This window comes from Vombatus ursinus, unplaced genomic scaffold, assembly GCF_900497805.2.
Source record: "Vombatus ursinus unplaced genomic scaffold, bare-nosed wombat genome assembly UNPS02015030.1, whole genome shotgun sequence".
Classification (NCBI taxonomy): Eukaryota; Metazoa; Chordata; class Mammalia; order Diprotodontia; family Vombatidae; genus Vombatus; species Vombatus ursinus.
In genome coordinates this window covers 96,559-117,879 of record NW_020954808.1, presented here as the reverse complement: position 1 = coordinate 117,879, position 21,321 = coordinate 96,559, and the positions used below count along the sequence as shown (strand labels likewise).

Genomic DNA, 21,321 nt, shown 5'->3' with positions numbered 1-21,321 from the left:
ATGCGGAAAGGCAGCGGAGGGGGCCCCGGGGGCGGCAAGGGGCGAGCCCGACGGCGGAGCGGGGAGCGCGGTCCGCCCGAGCCGCCCCAGGCGTCCCAGACCCGGCCCCTGCTCCGGCGCCGGCTGCTCCGGCCGCCCCTGCCGCTCCTGCTGGTGGCACTGGCCGTAGGCACCGGGCTCTACGTGGCCTGGGCGCCGGGGGGAGGGGGAGGGGAAAGGGGAGGAGGAGAGAAAAAGGGAGGAGGAGCCGGAGGAGCAGAGGCGCCCCGAAGGAGGAACAGCGGAGGCAGCCCGGAGCGGCAGGTGAGAGGGAGTGGGGAGCTGGGCGGGAGAGCCCTGCCGGGAGAGAGCCTGGGATGATCCATCACCCCCCTCCGCCGACCCGTGGGAGACTGGCAGCCCCCACTGACCCTCGGGACCGCCACGACCCCTGGAAGACTGATACTCCCCACCCATGGGAGCCTCACACACACCCACTGACCCTGGGAGACTAATACACACCCCTTTGATCCATGGGAGACTGACACCCCCCACTGACCCAGGGAAGACTGGCAGCCCCCACTGACCCTCGGGAGACTGATCCCTCCACCACTGACCCATGGGAAGACTGACACACACACAGCTCAGCCCAGCTGACCCATGGGAGACAGATACCTCCCCCCCCCCAGTAATCCATCAGAGATTGACACCCCCCAGGGACTCATAGGAGACTGACAGATCCCCCCTCATTGCTCCATGGGAGACTGACAGCCTCCCCATCCAATCTGCCAGAGACAATACACCCACTAATTCACTGGAGACTAACATCACCACTCCCAAACTTATCTATGAGAGACTGACCCCCTCCCACCCATCCACCAGTATAGGATGGGCCTGACCACTCATCACTGATCCTAGGGAGCCTGACACTCCCAATATAGACCTATCTACTAGAGACTGACAGCGCCCCCCACATATCTGGGAAGGATTGGACCCCCCCACACACACACCTATTCACTGGAAACTAACATTGCCCCACACACAATCACCCTTATCCAGGAGAGCTTAGCACTCCCCCCAACACACACACATACATCTATCCACAAGATACTGCTCCCCCCATCCATGGGAGACAGAAACCTGGACACACACCCCATGGATAAATTGAGGGAACACTGGCCTCCTAGGCCACAGGAGACTGATCCCACAAACATATTACTCTAGGGAAGACCAACCCCCCCCCCCCCACTACTACCACCATTTATGGAAAACTACTCAACAAGCGTTCTATTGTTTGCTCTCCTAGGCCTAGGGATAAAAGCACAGAGAATGGAATCATCGCTACTGGCAAAGAGTTTACATCCTAACTTGTACATAGTTGTAGTTACAAACTTTATGTTCATTATATAATTGATATCTAATTGAACTGGGTGTAACATGTAGAGGGGGCCTCTATGGGGCAGAGGTAAGGAGGGAATGTATCCCAAACACGGCCAGAGCACAAAGACATGGAGATGGGAGATGGGAGATTTCATGAATGAGAGACAGAGTGAAGGCCAGCTTGGCTGGATTGCAGACTGCAGAAGAGGGATGATGTCTGGTGAGGTTGGAAAGATGGGTGGGGGCCAGTGTGGTGAAGGCTTTGAAAGCTACGCCTGGGAGTGAAGGCAGTAGGAAGCCAGCCACTGGAGGGGATGTGCAAGGGAGTCACACTGTCGGCTCTATGCTTCAGGAAAGTGACTTGGTGTAGGGTAGACTGGAGTGGGGAGAGATCTGAGGTGGGGAGACCCATTAGTATCACTATTACCAAGGAATCTAGGGGAGAGGTGGTGAGGGCCTGCAGTAAAGCTGTGGGAGTGGAGAGGAGTCAGATGGGAGAGAGACAGTGGTAGAAATGGCGAGATTTGGCAACTAACTGGACATGTGGGGTGAGGGAGAGTGAGGAATCCAGGATAACACCAAGGTTAGGAGCTTCAGAGACTAGAAGAATGGGCCGCATGGCTCAGCTCCAGGCCCCTTTGCACGCTAACTGAAGGCTGTAAGGCTAAGTCCCCTCCCAAGACCCAATGGGTTGTGACCAATGTACAGACGTAAGGTAACCCTTCTGTAGACTCATCGACAGGACCCCTGATTCTGAGTCCAGTATTTCTACACCTACTCGGCCTGGTCTGCAATTCTTTCCCCTGTGAAAAGTCCTGGGTTGGTAGTTCAAGTACCTGGGTTTTAAGCCCTATTTGACTGCCTATGAAATTATGGGTGAGACTGTCTCTTCCGTTCCCTGTGCCTCTATAAAAGATATGGTGTACCCGATCATTTCAAAGGTCCTCTCTACCAGTGGGCTGTGGCTCCTTCCTCTCAGCCCAGAGCCAGCCAAAATCCATCACATCTGCTGGTGGCTCATGTAATTCTGTCCCATTGGGTGGTTTCCAGTTCCCAGCACCAGATGTTCCTCTGGCCCCACCCCTCTTCCAGGCACAGCTGTCCTAGTGGTCTCACAAAGAAGGCCAAATGCTTCCCTACAGGAAAGGCCCAGTTTCCTTCCCAGATCTTTGAGCTGACAGGTGGGGGAAGACAGAGCCCAGGTGTGTGACCCTCTGCTGATGGCTTTGGAGTCACGGGCTGGGTTCGAATCCCAACAAATGCCCCTCTTGTGATCTTCAGCAAGCACCTTCACCTCCATGGGTGGCTGTTTCCCTATTGATAAAATAAGAGCTTTGGACAACTTCAAAGGTCACTTTTTGCTCTAGGTTCTATTGATTTCATTAGGTTAGCCCCAGATCTGAAGCCAGACTCCCAGGATGCTTCCCCATCCCACTGACCTTCCTCTGCTCCCCCAAAATTGCAGTCCCATAGAAAGACTGCATACCCCAGACCTCCCAATTTTTTCCTCTAGAGTTATAGACAGGACCCAGTTCTCAGGGAGCCCCCTGAACCTTTTCTTCTCTAGGCTAAACATCATTAGCCCCTTCAAGCCATCCTTATCTGGCACTGGCTCAGGGCTCATCTGGATTCCGATTGCCCTCCACAAATGCTCTCCAGTGTATCAGGGGTCTTCCTAATGTGTAGTGCCCACACCTGAACACAATACTCCAGAGATGTTCTGACCAGGGCACAATACCACCTCCTTGTTCCTCAAAGCTAGGCCTCTGTGAATATAGATGGAGAGCACATTAGCTTGTTAGGCCTCCTACATCATACTCATATTGAGCTTGCAGGGCCCTGAAACTCCCAGGTATTCTTCAGCTGAACCTCCATCTAGCTTCCCCTTCCCCGTATTATACTTGTGAGCTGGCATCTTGAACCCAAGTGTCAGACTTAATGTTTACTAAATTTCATTTACCCAGCCTCTTATGATCTTCTTGGGTCCTGACCATCGTCTGTAATATGATTAGGGTGTTATCTGTGCCTTTATTCAATTAACTGATGAAAATATTAACTAGCTGGGGCAATCCATTTTCTTTCAAGTTGATATGCAACCAATCAGTAAGCATTTAGTAATCACTTACTGTGTACCATGCCCTGGAGATACAAAGATAAAAACAATCTCTACTTACTGTGCGGGGGAGACAAAGTACCCCCAAAGTCTTAATGTAGGTTAAAATATAACATAAAGGTAATAAATGTATATCTATATATGAAGTATATACAAAGTATAATTACATATCTATATACAAAGTAGTTGTACTCATAATGAGTTTATATTCTAGGAGGAAGAGACAAGTACATAAAAGGGTATAGACAGCATAACATGCATATATATGTATATACAAAGTAATTAAATATATGGTAGCTTGGGAGGAAAGGTAGGAGCAGTTGGGCAGCTCGGGGAAGGCTCCTTGCAGAAGATGGTGCCCAAGTTGCATCTTAAAGGAAGACATGTGCTCTATGAGGCAAAGAGGAGTGGATGCTGGGCATGGGAGATGGTCAACACAAGAGCAAAGAGATGGGGAGATCATGTGTTACATGAGAAGGTCAGTTTGGCTGTATTGCAGAGTACAGGCAGGGGATTGATGTCCAGTGAGGCTAGAGGGAGAGTCTGGGGCCAGAACAGTTTGAGGCAATCTGAAGCCACTGGAGTTGGCCAAGTAGGGGAACCACATGGTCAAGTCTGTGCATAAGGAAAATTACTTTGGTTGCTGTGTCTAGGATAGACAAGTGGGGAGAGACCTGTGAAAGACCAGTGAGGGGGGAATTGAAATGATCTTGGCGAGGTGATGAGGGCCCAAACTAAGATGGCAGCTGTGTGAGTAAAGAGAAGGGGTCGGAGGAGAGATGTTGTGAAGGTGGAAAGGGCAAGATTTGGCACCTGACTGGATATATGGGATAAGGGAAAGTGCGGGAGCCAGGATAATGCCAAGGTTCCAAACCGGAGACACTGGGAAGATGGTGGCGTCCTTGACGGAAACAGGGCAGTTTGGAAGATGGGGAGGCTTAGGGGGAAAGGTCATCAGTTCGGTTTTACACATGTTGAGTTTGAGATGGCTCCGGGACATCCGGTTTGAAATGTCCAGGCAGTTGGTGATGCAAGACTCAAGCTCAGGGCTCAATATATAGATGGAAACAAAATTACAGAATTGATGACTCTTGCTTGTTTCTGGCCTTTCAGCTTGTTGTCGATCTAACTAATTGTACCACACTCTGTATTTTACACAGGAATGGCATTAGAAATGTTACCAAACAGTTGGCTGAAATCTTGGTAAAATATTTGACCCATCTTCTTCTGAATTTCCCTGCTATTGTCTAGGTCACCACCATCCTTCCATTCACTCAGATTTGCAACCTTGGTGTTATCCTCAGATTCTGATTCTCCCTCGCACCATTAACGAGTTTGATTCTTGTCTCCACAATACCTCTCCCATAGGTCCCCTTCTTTCGACTCATACCAGCCGCCACCCTGGTCACTGCTCACCTATCTTACTGCAATAACGTTCCCACTGGGCTCCCTGCCTCCTCTCTAATCCATTCTCCATTTAGCTGCTAAAGGAAGTTTCCCAAATCCCATGACACCCCTCCCCCTGTGGCATTTAAAGTCTTTTGCCACTTGGCCCTGACCTACCTTTCCAGCCTTATTCTACATTACTCCCTTCCGTGGCTTCTGAGATCCAGCCAAAGTGGTTTTCTCGCTGTCATTCACACATGACAGTCCATCACTGTGCCTGTGTGCCGGCCGTCCACCTTGCCCAGAAAGCCCTCCCTCCTCTTCTTCACCTCACAGAATCCCTGGCTCCATTCACTCCTGGTGCCCCCAGCGGCTGGCGCCTTTTCCCCTAAGGGCACCTTGTATCCACTGCCTCCGTTCCTTACTGGACAGTTTTGGTGTCATCATTTCCAGGTGGCCAAGCAGCTGTTTACTGTTCAGATTATTCAGATCCCCCCTCCCCCAAGGGCCTCAGATTTGTTCTCTACTCCTTCTCCTTTCCTTCCTCTTCTCAGTGACATTCCTTCCTTCCTTGCTGGCTCCATCCCTGGACAGTAAACTAGGTGGTATCTCCGGTCCTTTCCCAGCTCTGACATTCTTTTCCCCCCTCTATCAATTAACCATTAATTATATAATTAATAAAAAAATTGACTATGCCTTAATTATTCGTTGTTTTTCTCTCCCTTCCACTTCCCCCATCCATTAAATTGGAGTGAAGGAGGGAGGGAGGGAGGAATGGAGGACAAACGTAAAGAAAAAGGAGCAAGGGAAAAAGAAGGAAAAGAGAAAGAGAAAAAGCAAAACCATAGCAACAAAGTCAAATGAAGCTTATTCCCTCCTTGGCTCTAGTGAAAAATATAGGTCTCATTCTGCATTTTGAGTCCATCTCTTCTCTATCTGGAGATGCCAGCTGCTTCATCTTCAGCCCTCCAGAATGTTTGTCATTGCAGCGATCACAGACCCAAAATCTTTCGAAGTTGTCTTTTCTAGTGTAGCTGAGCTTGTAGCAATTGTTTTCCTGGTTGGGCTTGCAGCACTTTGCATCAGTTCATACAGGTCTTCTCAGGTTTCTCTGAAACTGTCCATTTTGCCATTTTTCTTACACTCACATGGCAGAATTGGTTTAGCCATTCCCCAGTCACCAAAACACCCCCTTTAGTGTGCAGTTTTTGCCACTAGAAAAGAAGCTAATAAAACAAAGTTTTGCACAATAAAGGTGCCAAAAGAAAAGAAAAGAAGCTGCTATAGCTGTTTTTTTACATATGGGTCCTTTTCCTCCTTTGGTCTCTTTGGGGTATAGCCCTGGTAGTGGTATTGCCGGATCAAGGGGTATGCAGAGTTTAGTAACCTTTTGGGGCAGAGTTCCAAATTCCAGTTCTGACGTTCTCAAGTTCTAAGATCCTGGCATTTACAGAACCTCAGAGCTGTTATTCATGGACTTTTATCATGTTAAAATTCTGTTATCCTTTGGGGAAAAAATTATTTGTATTATGAAACTAACAAACATGAGCATTTTCACATGCAAAGAACAGATAAAGGATTGTACATGAAATACAAGTCTATTAGGTACAGTTCGAGTTTTGTGTGTGTGTGTGTGTGTGTGTACACATGTGTACATGAACAAATTCAACACCTTGGCTTCAGAGCTATCCTACCTGTCTCATTCTGAATTGCCTTCTGATCTCTGTCCATTAAAAAAAAAAAAGTTTCACTGATCTTTTCTTTTCTTTTTTTCTTTTTGGCATCAGTATTACTGACCTCCCTCTCCCCCACCTCCCACCCCAGAATGCCCTTCCTTTTAACCAAATAGAATCAGCAAGTCAACACACTTACTATGTGCCAGGCTCTTAAGGCAAAGAAAGGCAAAACCAGGGGCTCTGTCTTCAAGTAGCTCATATTTTAATTGGGAGAGACCACATGGCAACAACTGGGTACAGACAAGACCCAGAAAAGGTCTTGCAGAACGTGGGATTTGAGTTGAGTCTCAAAGCAAGCTGGGAGGTGGGGGCAGTTGGACAGAGCATTCCAGACATGGGGAAAGGCCAGTTCAAAGGTATCCAGCCAGAAAAAGAAATTCACACGCTGGGAGCATTGGAATCCTGAATCATGATTGGTCATCAATTGATTTCACCAGAGTTCTTAAGTTCTCCATGGTGGTTCTCTGTTACAATGTTGTAGTCATTGTTTAAATCCACCTTCTGGTCCTGCTCGCTTGGCTCTGTGTCAGTTCATACAAATCTTCTCAGGTTTCTCTGTAACCATCCTTTGTCATTCTTATAACACCATAATATTCCATTATGTCCATAGGCCATTTGGCCAGCCATCCCCCAGATGACGCACACCCCCTTAATTTTCAGTCCTTTGCTACATACAATAAAAGGGCTGGCTGTGAGTTTTTGTACCATGGATCCTTTCTCTCCATCTTTAGTTTCTTTAAAGAAATTTCTCATTTCTAGTGTTCTGTGACTCTTCTTGTTCGAACATTTCCTAACTCAAACATCCTGTGACTCCCAAAGTTCTAGGGCCCCAGCATTCTGTTCCTCTTAATGTTCCATGGGTCTGTGATGCTTTAGACTGAGGGGGCCATTTAGAGTTAGTGTGGGCATAGGACGGCCTTGGGGAGGCAGAATAGAGGGCAGGGATGGGGAGGGAACCGAGGGGTTGTCCCTCAGGCCTGGCTGTTCTCTTCCCAATCCCAATCCCGGCAGGCCCGAAGCCTCCCTGAAGTCCACCTTCGGGCATTGTTAGAACAACTGGACCCCCAACGCCTCTGGGGAAAGTACCTTCAGCCCCTGCTGGTTGAAAGGCCACCAGGTAGTCCTGGGAACTTGAAGGTCCGACAGGTAAGGAAGAGAAGGGCCTGGGAGGGAAGAGGGATTAGAGTGGGCCTGGGAATCTTAAATGCCCTAGATCCTTACCAGACCCATAGACAGGCACTGGGAATCCTAGACTTCTGAGCTCACCCTCCTCCCCTGATCTATTGGAGAAATTAAATGTCCTTACTATGCCCACCAAGTCCTCCCTACCCTCTATCTGTACACAGAATGCAGGTGTCTAGAACGTCCTAGCTCTCTTTTCTAGGTTTCTAGCCAGGACGCAGGCATCTGGCCCACTAGCCCCCCCACCCCAGACTCACAGTAGGACCCAGGCTTCCTGACCCACTGGGTCCCCCCAGACTCATAGCCAGGACACAGGCATTTGTGCCACTAGACCTCCCCCCAGACTCATAGCCAGGACCCAGGCTTCCTGGCCCTCCAAGCCTCCGTCCTGTACCCACAGTTCTTGGAGGATGAGCTCCGGGCTCTAGGTGCCGGCTGGCAGGTGGAGGTGGACGCCTTCTCAGCCCTGACCCCACTAGGGCCTATGGCCTTCGCCAATGTGGTGGCCACACTGTCCCCAGAAGCCCCCCGCCGCTTGACCCTGGCCTGCCACTTGGATTCCAAGCTCTTCCCTCCAGGTGCACCCCCTTTCCTGGGTGCCACAGACTCTGCTGTGCCCTGTGCTCTGCTACTTGAGCTCGTCCGTGCCCTTGACCCTCAGCTTGGCCGTTCTAAGGACCGGGTAATGAGAACGAGGGACCATTGTGGGGAGAGGGAAGGAGGGATAACCTTGGAGGAACTTTTCTGGAACAGAGAACGTTCACTGCCAAAGCTTGGTTTTGGGGGAGGTGGAGAGGAAGGGGTGACATCTGCCTCCTTTCTGTTCCTGATGGCTCTTCACTCTCTCTTGACAGGGGGCTCCTGTGACCCTTCAGCTCCTTTTCCTGGATGGGGAAGAGGCCTTGAAGGAGTGGGGGCCAGAAGACTCTCTCTATGGGGCCCGACACTTGGCCCAGCGTATGGAGCAGACGCCCCATGACTTTGGCACCTCAGAGATTCAGGCAATTGTGAGTACCTGGAGTGTGAGTGGGGGATCCCTGGCCCCAGGCCTCCTCCTTCCCTTTTCTCCCAGCCTCAGGCCATTCTTCAGCATCCATCTTCTTCCTCCAGGGCTCCCCGTTGTGCCCCCCACCTTATCAACCAAGTGGTTCACTTTCTTTCCTTTGGGCTCCTGTCCAGGAGAAATATGGGGAAACTTCAGGGTTAGAGGGGGGCTACGATTGAGAGATCAGGGATGCCTGATTTCTTTTCCTGCGGGTGGGTGGGCAGGTTTTCTGGGTACGGATGGTAATAAGCATTTATTAAGCACCAGTTGTGTGCCAAGCACCATGCTGAGTGTTTACAAATATGATCTCATTTGTTCCTCACAACAACCCTGAGAGGTAGGTGCTATTATTATCCCTATTTTACAGTTGAGGAAACTGAGGCAACCTGGAGTTGTATCTTACCCAGGGTCACACAGCTGCTAAGTGTCTGAAGCTAGATTTGAACTCAGGTCTTCTTGACTTCTGGCTCAGCAGTCTATCCACTGGGCCACCTAGCTGCCCTGGGAGATCATTGCTGGAGAGGACTCCATGAGAAGCCTTATGCTTCTAAGGCCAGAGGCATGTAGCATCAGGGAGAGCTTGGCTGCTGGGTCCAGAGGTAGCCGCCCCATTTGGCCTAGGTGGACCTGGGCCTCAGCTTCCCCTCCCTACCCTCCAGCCCCGGCTGGCATCCTGGGGTCATCCGTGGCAGAGATCCCCAATCCTGGGCCCCAGCCTTCCCGCCAGCTCCCTGTGAGGCCCAAGGCCAGAACCTGCAGCAGTGACAGGACCACCAGCAAGGCATTCGTCTCCCTTTGTTCTGCAGGCCGTGTGGGCACAGATGCGGCAGGACCACTGAGTTGTAGCAGAAAATCAGAGGCTCTGTCTCTGTGTACAGACACAGGGGAGGACCAAGGCCCTTCCTGACCAGTCTGGCCATCGGCAGGGCAGCTCATGCTTCTTCTGTCTGTCTGTCTCTCTGTCTGTCCCAGGAAATGTTTGTCCTCCTGGACCTGCTGGGAGCCCGTGACCCCATCATTAAGAGTCACTTCCGCCACACAGCCCCCTGGTTCCAGCGGCTTAGCTCGATAGGTAATGGGGGGCAAGGGAGGAGGGGAGCAGCCCCACCCTGAGGGGGGCCTCTCTGACCCCCTCCTCCTCCTCTCTGCTGCTGCAGAGAAGCGGCTTCACCGGCTGGGGCTTCTGGCATCCCATCCTCGGGAGGTGACGTATTTCCAGCCAGGACCACCCTATGGGGCCGTGGATGACGACCACACCCCCTTCCTGCGAAGAGGTAGGGATGGGTCCCTGGGTCCCCGGATCCCCGACCCGGCCTGGCTTGGAGGCTGGAGAGCCAAACAGCGGCTTGTCGCTGGGCCCGGCCTGACTGTGCCTGGGGCCGTGCCTGGATGGCCCCTCCTGTCTCCTGTCTCACAACCCTCTGCTGTCTTTCCCTCTCCAGGCGTGCCCATTCTGCACCTCATCCCCACACCCTTCCCTGCCGTCTGGCACACCGCAGCTGACACTGAGACCAACCTGCATCCACCCACAGTGCACAACCTCAGTCGCATCCTTACCATCTTCCTGGCTGAGTACCTGGGCCTCCTCTAGCCCCTGGACAACAGGCTCCTTGTCCTGGCTCGGGGCAAAGCCAATTCTGAGCACCTGCCCCAGTGGGGACCCCGCAGACCCATGGACTGTGCCTTCCGGACAGCGGTGGAGGGGGTGGGGAGAAGAGCCAGACTGTGACCCTCAGGGATCGATTACACAAACGTGCTGCTGTGAGAAAAATCCTCCTTCTCTTATCTCTGGCTTTGTTCCTTCGGTCTGAGGGGCCTGTCTTCAGAGAGCTGCCAGGCTGAGGAGGGCAAGCCACCACTTATTAAGCACCTACTGTGTGCCTGGCTCTGGGAGACAAGGATGGGAGAGGAAAAATCCTTAGAGAACTCATTGTCTTTTCTGGTAAACAGAGAAGTAAATCCTGGGTCGTTTGGAGAAGGGGAGCAGCGGCTGTGGCCCCTGCGGTGGGCCTCCAAGGAAGGGAAGGAGGCCGTTCACTGGGCAGATGGAGGCAAACTGGTCAAGGTGCTGGACTTGGAGTCAGGAAGCCCTGAGTTCAAATCCTGACTCACACACACGTGTGACCCAGATTTCTCTAGGCCTCAGTTTTCTCATCTGTAAAGTGCTGATAATAATTAATATCTTCACACGAAAGCCTTCCAATCCATCCCCCGCTGCAGCTGCTGTGGAGATCACAGGAGGTGACATATGTACAAATATGGAGGGCTGACCACTAACTATCATGATGATGATTTACTTTATTAAGCACCTACTGTGTGCACCTAGCTCAGAACAGGCACTTAATAGGCACCTACGAGATCATTTTGATGCTCAGACAGCTATGATCTCATTTGGTCCTCATTACAGCTCAGCTGTTACTATGAGGAAACTAAGACCCAGAGGGTTTTGACCATGAACAATTTCCAGCATCCTAGCTCCTGGAAGCATCTGTTAATAGGCACAGTTTCTTTTTTTCTTTTTTTTTTTTTTTTGCTTTTTGGTGAGGCAATAGGGGTTAAGTGACTTGCTCAGGGTCACACAGCTAGTAAGTGTTGAGTGTCTGAGGCCGGATTTGAACTCAGATCCTCCTGACTCCAGGGCTGATGCTCTGTCCACTGTGTCACCTAGCTGTCCCCTAGGCACAGTTTTTCTCTCAGGAACCTATGGGGGAACCAGCCAATTCCCTCCTACACTGACCTGCTCCCAGAGGTCTCTGGGCCATAGAGGGATGAGGCCCCTGCCACCCCTTGGTGCACGGTCAGCTGGGCATCCCTGGCAACCGGCCCTCTGGTGCCCAGCAGCCTCGGAGCCCTGAGCTAGGCTTGTCCCTGAAAGTGAGATGCATACAGGCCACTTGGCCAGTCAGGCCTGGCTGAGCCTGCCCTCCCCTAGGGAGAAGCCCAGGGTCCCCTCCAGGTCAGGACGGCAGCAGCTGTGGGCAGGGTGTCTCCTTTGTGGCAGGCTCCTGGGAGAGGAGGGCAGTCTTTATCCAGCCTTGAAATGTGTTCACCCATGAGCCTCAGGACACCCTATAGGGGGCCATTTCCATTTTACAGAGAAGGAAAGGGAGGGTCAGAGTGGTCGAGGGACCTGCCAACGATCATTCAGCCGGCCTCCAGAGATTGCCACGGCAGTTCAGGCCCCGCACCATCAGTATCACAACAGCCTCTTCCTCAGTTTCCCTGCCTCCACTTTGTCCCCTCTCCAGTGCATCCTACACCCAGCTGCCAAAACCATCTTCACTCCGTTGTTCAGGAAGCTTCCATGGCTCCCTATTAGTGCCAGGATCAAGCAGCTGGCTTCAGCCTGCCTTTCCAGGCAGACTGGCCTTTTAGCCTTCCATTTTCCAGCTCCGTGCCTCCTTGCCTGCCTGGAATGCTCTCTCCTGTCCAGTCCCCGGCTTCCTTCCAGGCTTAGCTCCCTTCCTGACCCCGACATTCTGCAGATTCCTTCAGCTGCATTGTCTCACTGGGCCCCACAAAAGAGTCCTGGGAGACAGGGACTATTGTGCTTCCATTTCACAGATGAGGAAACTGAGGCACACAGAGGTTTAACAAGTGTCTGCTGTAGGATTCGAACCCAGGCTGTCAGTGCTCCCTTCCTCCTCCTTAAATGGGCCTGAATATACTTATGTATTGGCATGTTGTCAAAGAGAGTGTAAGCTCTGGGAGGGCAGGACCTAGTCTCCATTTTTGTCTTTGTATTCCCTATACAGAGGGCCTTAATAAAGGCTTGTTCTATCAGCTTGGAAGCGTCTGAGGCAGGAGACTGCCTCTCCCTAGCAAGTGCAACGTAAGATGGGCAGGTCTTCCACACCTGTGTGGGATACAATATGTTGTTTTTTATTAGTAAGGCTCTCTTATTATTTTAACACCGGCAGTCTGAGCCCAGCAGACGGGGTAACTCTCCTGAGTGGTACAGCTAGGAAACAAGGATACGTCCTGTCCAGGGACATCACCCTCTCCCAGTGCTGAGGCAGGCAGTCATCTCCTTTCCTTTCTCAAGGGCTCTTCAGCATCTGCCTCCCATGCTTCTGTCCCCCTGCCCTACTCTTGGTGATGTCCCCTCCAATACCCTCCTGGCGTCCCAGCCCAGCCAGCCAGGAGAAGGGGCGTGCCCTCCCCCTTCATCTCACAGTCACCGTACCTTTCTACACCCTGGCTTCCTCCAGTGTAAAATGAGGCACTGGGGCCAATGGCCTCTACGGGTCTTTGTAGTTCTAGATCTGTAACCTCTGGTAGTCTAGGACTCTGAAATGCCTCCCCCTCGTGGCTTCCCCTCTTTGCATCCTTCCTGCTACCTCACTCCTCCCAAACCTGTTCCTCAGCATGAACAACAGTTCCTCCAACTTCCTCGACCATCAGTCACCCCTTCTTCCCTTCACAATCTTGACCACATCTAAAGTTCATTGGTTCACCTGGACACTGTCCTGTACCTTTAAATCTTTTGCCTGATGTATCCTTCTCATCAGCCAATAAGCATTTATTAAGCACCTACTGTGTGCCAGGCACTGTGCTCAGTAACAGGGATACAAAGAAAAAGAAAAGGCAGTCTCTGTATTTGAGCAGCTTCCCAAATCCCAATCCTGAGTTTGCCCACCACCCACCTTCTCTGCTCCTTCTCACACGTAGCCAAGGACTGTCTGCCAACAACCAGGCTGACGGGCCACCAGTTCGTGAATCTCCCAGGCCCCCCCCCCCACGCTGGCTGTGGTCAAACCCTTCTCAAGCCTTCGACCTCACCTGTCACCCCATACGTGACTGAGAAGAGAGACGTCGCCCATCGTGATGCGCTCCCTCTTCTCCCCAAGCCCCTCTACGGCCCCATCCCCATTCTCTTCTTTCCTCCATTTGCTGAGGAAAAGGTGGCCCTTCTTCCCAAGCCCTCTCCCCTCCTTCCCTGTTGCCTACAAACGTGTCCAGGTCTCCCCAACCCCCAAGCTATTGTCCACATCTCTCCTCGTGTCTCACAGCTAAACAGAAAAGCTGTCTTCTGTCTCCTTGCCTCTACTACCCTACCTCCCACTCGCTCTCAACCCTTTGCAAGGCTAACTTCAATCCCACTTCTCAAGGGACACCGATGGCTCCAAGGTTCCCAGTGACGTCTCTTCCTTAGGTATCCATGGCTGTCCTTTCCTAGTTCTCCGGCTGAGCCCCCCACAACCCCCTCAGCAGCATCATCGGCACCACTGGCTAGGCCCAGGCCCCTCCCCTGGACCCTCTCCTTGTGCCTCTGGCAGGCTGGTGAAGCCGATGGACTCCTCACAATCGTGTTTTCAAATGCATAAACTAAAAATACACGGTTACAAAGGAAACCAATTATAATGAAACCGTCCTCCAAATGTCCTTTTAAAAACCCAAGTTCACAGTCCCCGTGTTGAGAATGTTTGCTCCAGACGCTCTTGCCGACCTCCTCCATGGCTCAGTCATCACCCGGAGGCTGAGGTGACCCTCTCCGCCAGCCCAGCCCTCGGCTCTCTCCAGAGCTCCTCGCCGGACGGCGGCCCTGGTGCGCCCATTCAGCGCACGCTCAGCAAGTCCATGGCACTCTTTCCTTCCCCCACTTTCTTAACGTCTTTCCTTCTGCTGAAGGCACCACCACATTTCTTCCCTCCCGACCGCCACGCTGTCATCTGCACCTTCTCCCCTCAGCCCAGATGCCGAGGCTTGTCTCCTGTTTTAGCCCTTCCTCCACTCCCAGGACCACCGGCTCTCAGCACGCTGGTGGCTGCCCCAGGGATGGCTCCCTCGTTCTTCCTGAGTAAAATATGAATGCCTCAGCTTGGCGCTTAGAACCCCTCACAGTCGGTGCCTTTGACGTCACAGTCCACTTTCCAAGATGGGCAGGCATAGCCTCTACTTCTTAGGATCCTGGGCTCTGGACAGAGCCGGCCCAGCTCAGGTGCTCAGGGGCCCCTCCGACCGAGGCCCTTCCCAGGCACTCTGTCTCTAAATGACTCTGCATTCCTCTTCTCGTGGGCTTGTATGTCTGAACGTGTTGTAACCTTCTCCAGCAGCGTGTGAGCTCCTCCAGCCAGGGACTGTACCAATGCAAGTGGTAGGTGCTTAATAAAGGCTGATCGAACTAAACTGAAATCCCGCCAAACTGGCCTCTGTTCCGAATAGGACAGCCCATCGCCTGCCTGGAATGCCCTCCCTCCTCACGGAAGGCTCAGCTTGGGGGACGGGCCTAGGGCTCTCCCCCAGCCCTTGGAAATAACTTAGCATTGACTATGGCATGGTGCATGCTCCAGTAATAATGCTAATAATAGCTAACATTTATATAGCACCTTCTGTGTGCCGGGCACTGTTCGAAACACCTTACAGTTATGATCTCATTTGATCCTCGTAACCACCCTGGGAGGTAGGTGCTATTATTAATCCCATTTTACAGACGAGGAAACTGAGGCAACCAGAATCACACAGGTACTAAGTGTCTGGGGTCAGATTTGAACTCAGGTCTTCCCAACTCCAAGCCCAGGACTCTAACCCCTGCATCACCAATTCAACAGATTCTCCTATGGCAGCTAACGAAACATAGAATTTCTATTTGCTGGATTGTCTGCTTAAGGCTGAAGTCTCTAGGGACAGGACAGCTGCCTCCTGCTGAGTGTCTGGGGCAGAAGTGGAGCCCAGGCTCTCCTGGTTCCCTGACCACCCTGAGGAGTGCTCTCAGGGCAGAGGGATGAGACTTTTTCTGCTTGGCCCCACAGAACAGAACTAGGAGCAACAGGTACAGGTGGTAGGCTTGACCTAAGAAAAGACTTCTGCACTGCTGGCCAGACTTGGCCAAACATGGCACGGGCCCTCAGGGGGCAGTAAGGCCTTGTCACTCAGGCCATCAGAGAGAGGCTGGACTGTCCTTCTCAGAGACCCCAAAGGCCCACAAAGAGCATCGAGTCTATACTCCAAGGCAAACCTGGCAGGCAGTGCAATGAGACTGAAGCCATGGAGGCCAGGACTGGCACCACCATGCACAGAGCCCTGGGCCTGGAGCCAAGAAGACCTAAGTTCAAATCCAGCCTCAGACATTTCTGGACAAGTCACTTAACCTTTACCTCAGTTTCCTCAACTGCAAATTGGAGATAATAATAGCAGCTACTTCACAGGGTTGTTGGAAAAGTCAAATGAGATTGGTGGGTTTTGCTGTGCCCTGACCCAGACTCCCCTGCTGCTACAGGCCAACCCTCCCCCCATTTTCTGCCACCTCAGCCTGGAAACAGCAATCAGATCAAATCAAGGCACTCCTGCTCCATCCCTGTGGCTTTCCTGGCCACCACCATTCCCCCCCTTAGATTGTAAGCCCCTTGAGGGCAGGGGTTGACACTTTTCAATCCTTAATTAATGTGGTTAATTAATCCTTTTTCATTCATTCCTATTAAAGTTCTTGGCAAACTTTAAAATGCAATAGAAACGTTAGGTACTGTTACTGTTGTTTTTGTTATTATTATGGTTACAGATGAGTAAACTGAGGCCCAGAGAGGGCCCAAGGTCACATAAGTGACAGAAGACGGTAGAGGCAGGATTAGAATTCAGGTCCTCTGGCTCCAAATCTAGCTCTATCTCATGGGCACCACGGTGTGGGTGGGAGCCAAAAGCACGTTCTTCCCAGCACCCCAAAGCTGGAGCTCAAATGGGTCCTCTGGAGCTCTCAGGCAGCTCCCCTCTTTGGAACATGGGCACCCTGGGCCCCGCCCCTTGGGCAAGGGACAGCGATCCCCGGTCGCTATGACAACCCGCTGCGCCAACCTCCCTCAAGCTAACTCCCAGACCCAGGACGCATGCGCCGGCCGCTCCTTCCTCATTATCTTCCTTTCGTGCATCCGTTCCTACACAACCGCCTCTCAGCCCGGAACCGGAAGTGCCTCGCTCACCTCGCTGCGCTCCTTTACACCGGAACCGGAAGTGACTGCAGGCGGCAGGAACAACGGAACCAGAGTGCAGAGGCAGCGGCGGCGCGAGGAAGGCAGGACTGCAAAGGACCGGGAGGCCACCGCCACCATGTGAGCACCAGTCATCCCCTCACCCGAACACGGGGGTGCCATCCAGGGAGGGGGCGCGGCCGGGCCCACGAGGGAGTGGAGTCGGGACTGAGGGAGGGCGAGCGAACGCCACCATTCTGGGGGGATCGCCCGGGCGACATTGGTGATTAGAACGCGAGGCGGCGCGCGAGTAGTACGCAGCGGGGGTGCGACCGTGGGAGGAGGGGGGGGCGAGCGCGCGGAGCACGTGGAGTCTAGAGCGGCGCGTGTGGCCAATGGGGGGAAGGGGCGGGCTAGGAAGGCGGCAGGGTGGCCAATGGGAAGAGGGGCTGAGCCGGGAGAGCGGCGCTGGCAGCCAATGGGTGGAGGGGACGGGCCAGTAGAGCCGCTCGAGACGCCAATGGGAAGAAGGGGACGGGCTAAGTAGTCTGGTAGAATATTTGTGTGTGTGGCTCGGTGTCAGTGCCCTGGATCCTGGATCCACTGCCTGCCCTGCTGTGAAACACTGATTTAGCGCCTACTGTATGCCAGTAGTATGGCGGCAGTTAGGTAGCACAGTAGGTAGAGAGCTGGGCTTAGAGTCAGGAAGATTTGAGTTCAAAGCCAGCCTCAGACACTTACTAGCAGTGTGTCACTTAACCCTGTTTGCCTCAGTTTCCTCATCTGGAAAATGAGCTGGAGAAGGAAATGGCAAACTATTCCAATATCTCTGCCAAGAAGACCCTAAATGGGGTCATAGAGAGTCAGCCACGACTGAAAAAGGACTGAAGCACCACCGTATGCCAGGCATTGACCCTGTCCCCCAGGAACTCACTGAGGAAGTGAGTTAGACTCTTTGGGCCTCAGTAAAATGAGGGGCTGCACCAGGTAAACTCCAAGGCCTCTAAACCCATAATCTTAGGGTGTTAGAGGACAGGAATTCTTCGATTGTTCTGCAAGTGTGAAGGGTCTACGAGAGAAGAGTGGTGGGCCACAGGTGAGAGGTGAAAGTGGGAGGGAGCAGGTCTGAGAGCCATCACATAGGATATCAGAGGTGGAGCTGGTCCAGCTGAAGAGCCACAAATGGCAGAGAGCTGTTGGGAGATGTCCAAGACCTAAAGGTTAGATATGAGGGGGAGACCTTGGGAGCAGGCTAAAGAGAACCAGCCACACAGGGAGTCGGAGGGTGGAATTGATCAAGGTCCTGAGGGAATTCAGTTCACAAGCTGCAAGGATCTCCTGAGAGCGTGAGAGAGTTGCAGGGAGGGAAGGCCTTGATTGGAACTGGAGCAGGTGAGGACCCTTCCCTACCCATGATTCATGGGCAGAGGGCACCCAATAAAGGAGTCATTTGGGGAGAAATAGACATAGGGGTTTGATGTTGGAAAGCTATAGAGGAATTAAATAAGGAACTCCTTGAGTGGTCTATCCTACGGGGGACTTGCCACATGGGGAGCATTGTTAGGAAGGTAAAAGGGAATTGAGAGTTAAGTAGCACAAGAGGGTGAACTGAGAAAACCAGATGGCAACTATAGCCGTCTCCCTGTGGGAGAAGTTGCAGTCTTGGAAGAGAGCTCAGAGGTCACCTGGGCCAAATCCAGCTTGAAATGTGACCCCCCCCCCCCACACACACACAAGTGGCTCTTGAACCTCTCTGATTGTCTCGTTAAGGTTTCACTTCTGTCACTAAACATCTGCCTCATTGTTGTCTCCTCTGGAATCAAGTGCAGCGAGTCTTGGTCTTTCGGGTACCTGAAGACAGTCATTCTTTCCCTAACAAAGTCTTTTCTTCTCTAGCTTAAATGTCCCTTCATCCAGTTCCCTCTGAGCAGCCTGAGAAAATTCCTTCCCCTTTCCAGAGTCACTGACAAGCTAGCATGAGGGAATACCTTGTATGGATAGTCCAGCTGGACTGGTCTATCCATTTCCTAAACAGACCCAGTCCTCATGCTGTCTACCTACAGTATCTTCCCCGTGAAAATATTGGCCTTCTCCAAAAGTGGTTCAGAACAGGGCAGGGCACTCTTTGGCATTGGGACCCTGGCCTTAGGCCCTTATTCCCTTCGCTGCAGCTGTGTGGCCTGGCCAAGCCATTTGTTTGCCCATGAGCTTATGTTTTGCCCTGTTTCCAAGATCCAAAAGCTTCTTTGAGAAGAGAAACTCTTCCCCCCTACTCCCTCCTCCACCCTCCACCCAGACATTCATTTATTGATTCATTTATTTATTCATTTTTGGTGAGGCCGTTGAGGTTAAGTGGCTTGCCAGAGTCACACAGCTAGTGGCCCAGACATTTATAAATCCTAAGGGCTGTTGACTAGAGGAAAGAGCATTTATTAGGGGGAGAAGGGAATAAGCATTTATTAAGCACCTACTGAGTGTGCTGTGCTAATCGGTATTATCTCACTTGATTTACTAAGGGCTTATTGTGGAGCACGCTCAGAGATTATAAATACAGAATCAGGACAATCCCTGCCTTCAGTGAGCTTGCGTTCTAATAGAGGCAGACAGCCTGCATAGGGGTATGGTGGCTATGGAAGGAAGGTTTGGTCTCGGGACTCCCTGGGATGGTGAATGGAGCCGTGGGGAAGTGTATTGACAAGGCCTTGGTGGTAACCATGTGAAAATGGATGTAATTATTATTTGGGGGTAGGGGGTAGGGTGTGGGGCAACCCAGCAGAACTAAATATAGCTAGCCCTGTAATTCTACACTAAGCATCTGGGACAACACAGCCCCTGGCAGGGGAGTTCCAAAGCTGAGTGGGAGATCTAGATCTCATTAGATTCCCCAGAGTACGGTCTGTGGAGATCTGGTGGTCTAGAAGAGTACTGTTGTTAGGGGACTGTTCTTTATTTGCATGAAGTAATGAGTTCCATGTCACTGGAAGTTCACACAGGCTTAATGGTCCCTACTCCAGTGCTGTTGTATAAGAGATTCATGCTTGGGTAGTATTTGGCCTAAGGTCCCTTTCCCCAAATATCTTCCAGCGCTGGGTATCTTTGAATCTGCAATGGGATGGAATGGGGAGCCTTCCTTGTGGGTGATACCCACTGAACCAACCACTGTTTTGAGTGGATCCAAGTGAGGCACTGGGTGGGGAGGTCTGCATGAGCAGGGCATGCGAATAGCTTGCTGAATGGGAGGGGAGCTGCCAGACCACCAGCCACAGATTCAAAGGGAGTCCTGATTTGCAGGACAGAGCCTTGTGGAGGATCTCCGTCCCTGGCCCAGACCACATAGTGGAGGGGGCACTTGGCCATATGGGTCGCCTACAGAGCACATTGAGGGGATTAAGGCAGTGTGAGGACCTTGGTAAAATGGGAGTCTTGAGGGCTTTGTCAGGGGTGAGATGAGGCTCCAGGGATGCAGGGTTGGGTTATGTGGAGAAGCCCGAGCCCAGCAGAGCGATCAGGAACAAGGCCTGGAAAGTCCTTCTTCCTTTCCCAGATAGGGGGCTATACGTGGTTCAGAGCTAGTGCGCAGGAGGCCAGCCACCGCAGGCGGGGGGAGGGGGGGGAACGCCAACGTGTCTGTGTCCATGCACTGCCCCCAGGAGTCTCCTAAACAAGCCCAAGAGCGAGATGACCCCTGAGGAGCTGCAGAAGCGGGAAGAGGAGGAGTTCAACACCGGACCCCTGTCGGTGCTCACCCAGTCGGTGAAGAACAACACCCAAGTTCTTATCAATTGCCGAAACAACAAGAAACTTCTGGGACGAGTGAAGGCCTTTGACAGGTGGGTGATGGCCCTCCCTGGCTGCCACTTGTGGGGGGGGCAGGGTGGGTCCTCTCCCGGGAAGGACAGTTCTGTGACCCTGACCGTGGGCAGGGGTGAAAGGGACTCTGGCATTGCAAAGGGGAGGGCCCAGCTCTCTGCTGCCTTCCTTTTCTTTCTGGGGCTTCCTTTAAGGGCATCAGGGTAGGCTTAGCCAGTTTTTCTGCTCATCCCCTGCCCCTCCTGGCCCCAGGCACTGCAACATGGTCTTGGAGAATGTGAAGGAGATGTGGACGGAGGTACCCAAAAGTGGCAAAGGCAAGAAAAAGTCAAAACCAGTGAACAAAGATCGTTACATTTCCAAGATGTTCCTGAGGGGGGATTCGGTCATCGTGGTCCTCAGGAATCCACTCATTGCTGGCAAGTAGCGGAGCCAGAGCCTCCCCTCCCACCCCCATACTTGGCTCAGCCCAATAAGGCTGAGGGGTCCACTAGTTTTACCTTTTGTGAATAAAACCTTGCTGTTTTTTCTTCCCCAGTCTGGTTCTTGTGGCCCAAGTTGGGCTGAGTAAACAGGTGGCCACAGAGAGGGTGCGTGGTGGGGTTGGGGTAAGAATGGCGGATGAGGCAAGGGTGGGATTAGAGCACAGAAGAGGGCGACAGAGCCCCTGGGGTTGGGGCAGAGGTGTGGTGGACAGCAGTTGAGGTGAAGCAGACCTAGTACTCAGGCTGGTTGCCCCAAAACACACACACACACACACACACACACACACACACACACACACACACA

General features: G+C 52.3%; 2 protein-coding genes across 3 annotated transcripts; both read left to right on the top strand.

Moving 5' to 3' along the window:
- On the top strand, window positions 1–10,606 carry LOC114031057 (glutaminyl-peptide cyclotransferase-like protein). Of its 2 annotated transcripts, XM_027846076.1 has the most exons (7): window positions 1–303; window positions 7,606–7,740; window positions 8,177–8,458; window positions 8,631–8,783; window positions 9,794–9,893; window positions 9,979–10,095; window positions 10,264–10,606. In XM_027846076.1, exons 1-7 carry the CDS (start codon window positions 1–3, stop codon window positions 10,410–10,412), a joined length of 1,239 nt encoding a protein of 412 aa, XP_027701877.1. In that variant the 3' UTR covers window positions 10,413–10,606. The 2 variants fall into 2 exon arrangements, with proteins under 2 accessions (XP_027701877.1, XP_027701878.1); XM_027846077.1 differs by lacking the exon at window positions 8,177–8,458.
- Window positions 10,607–16,755: 6,149 nt separating this feature from the next.
- LOC114031006 (small nuclear ribonucleoprotein Sm D2) lies at window positions 16,756–21,065 on the top strand. Its single transcript, XM_027845997.1, has 3 exons — window positions 16,756–16,863; window positions 20,373–20,552; window positions 20,785–21,065. Coding segments are annotated over exons 1-3 (357 nt in total). The 5' UTR covers window positions 16,756–16,861; the 3' UTR covers window positions 20,960–21,065.
- The last annotated feature ends 256 nt before the right edge of the window (window positions 21,066–21,321 follow it).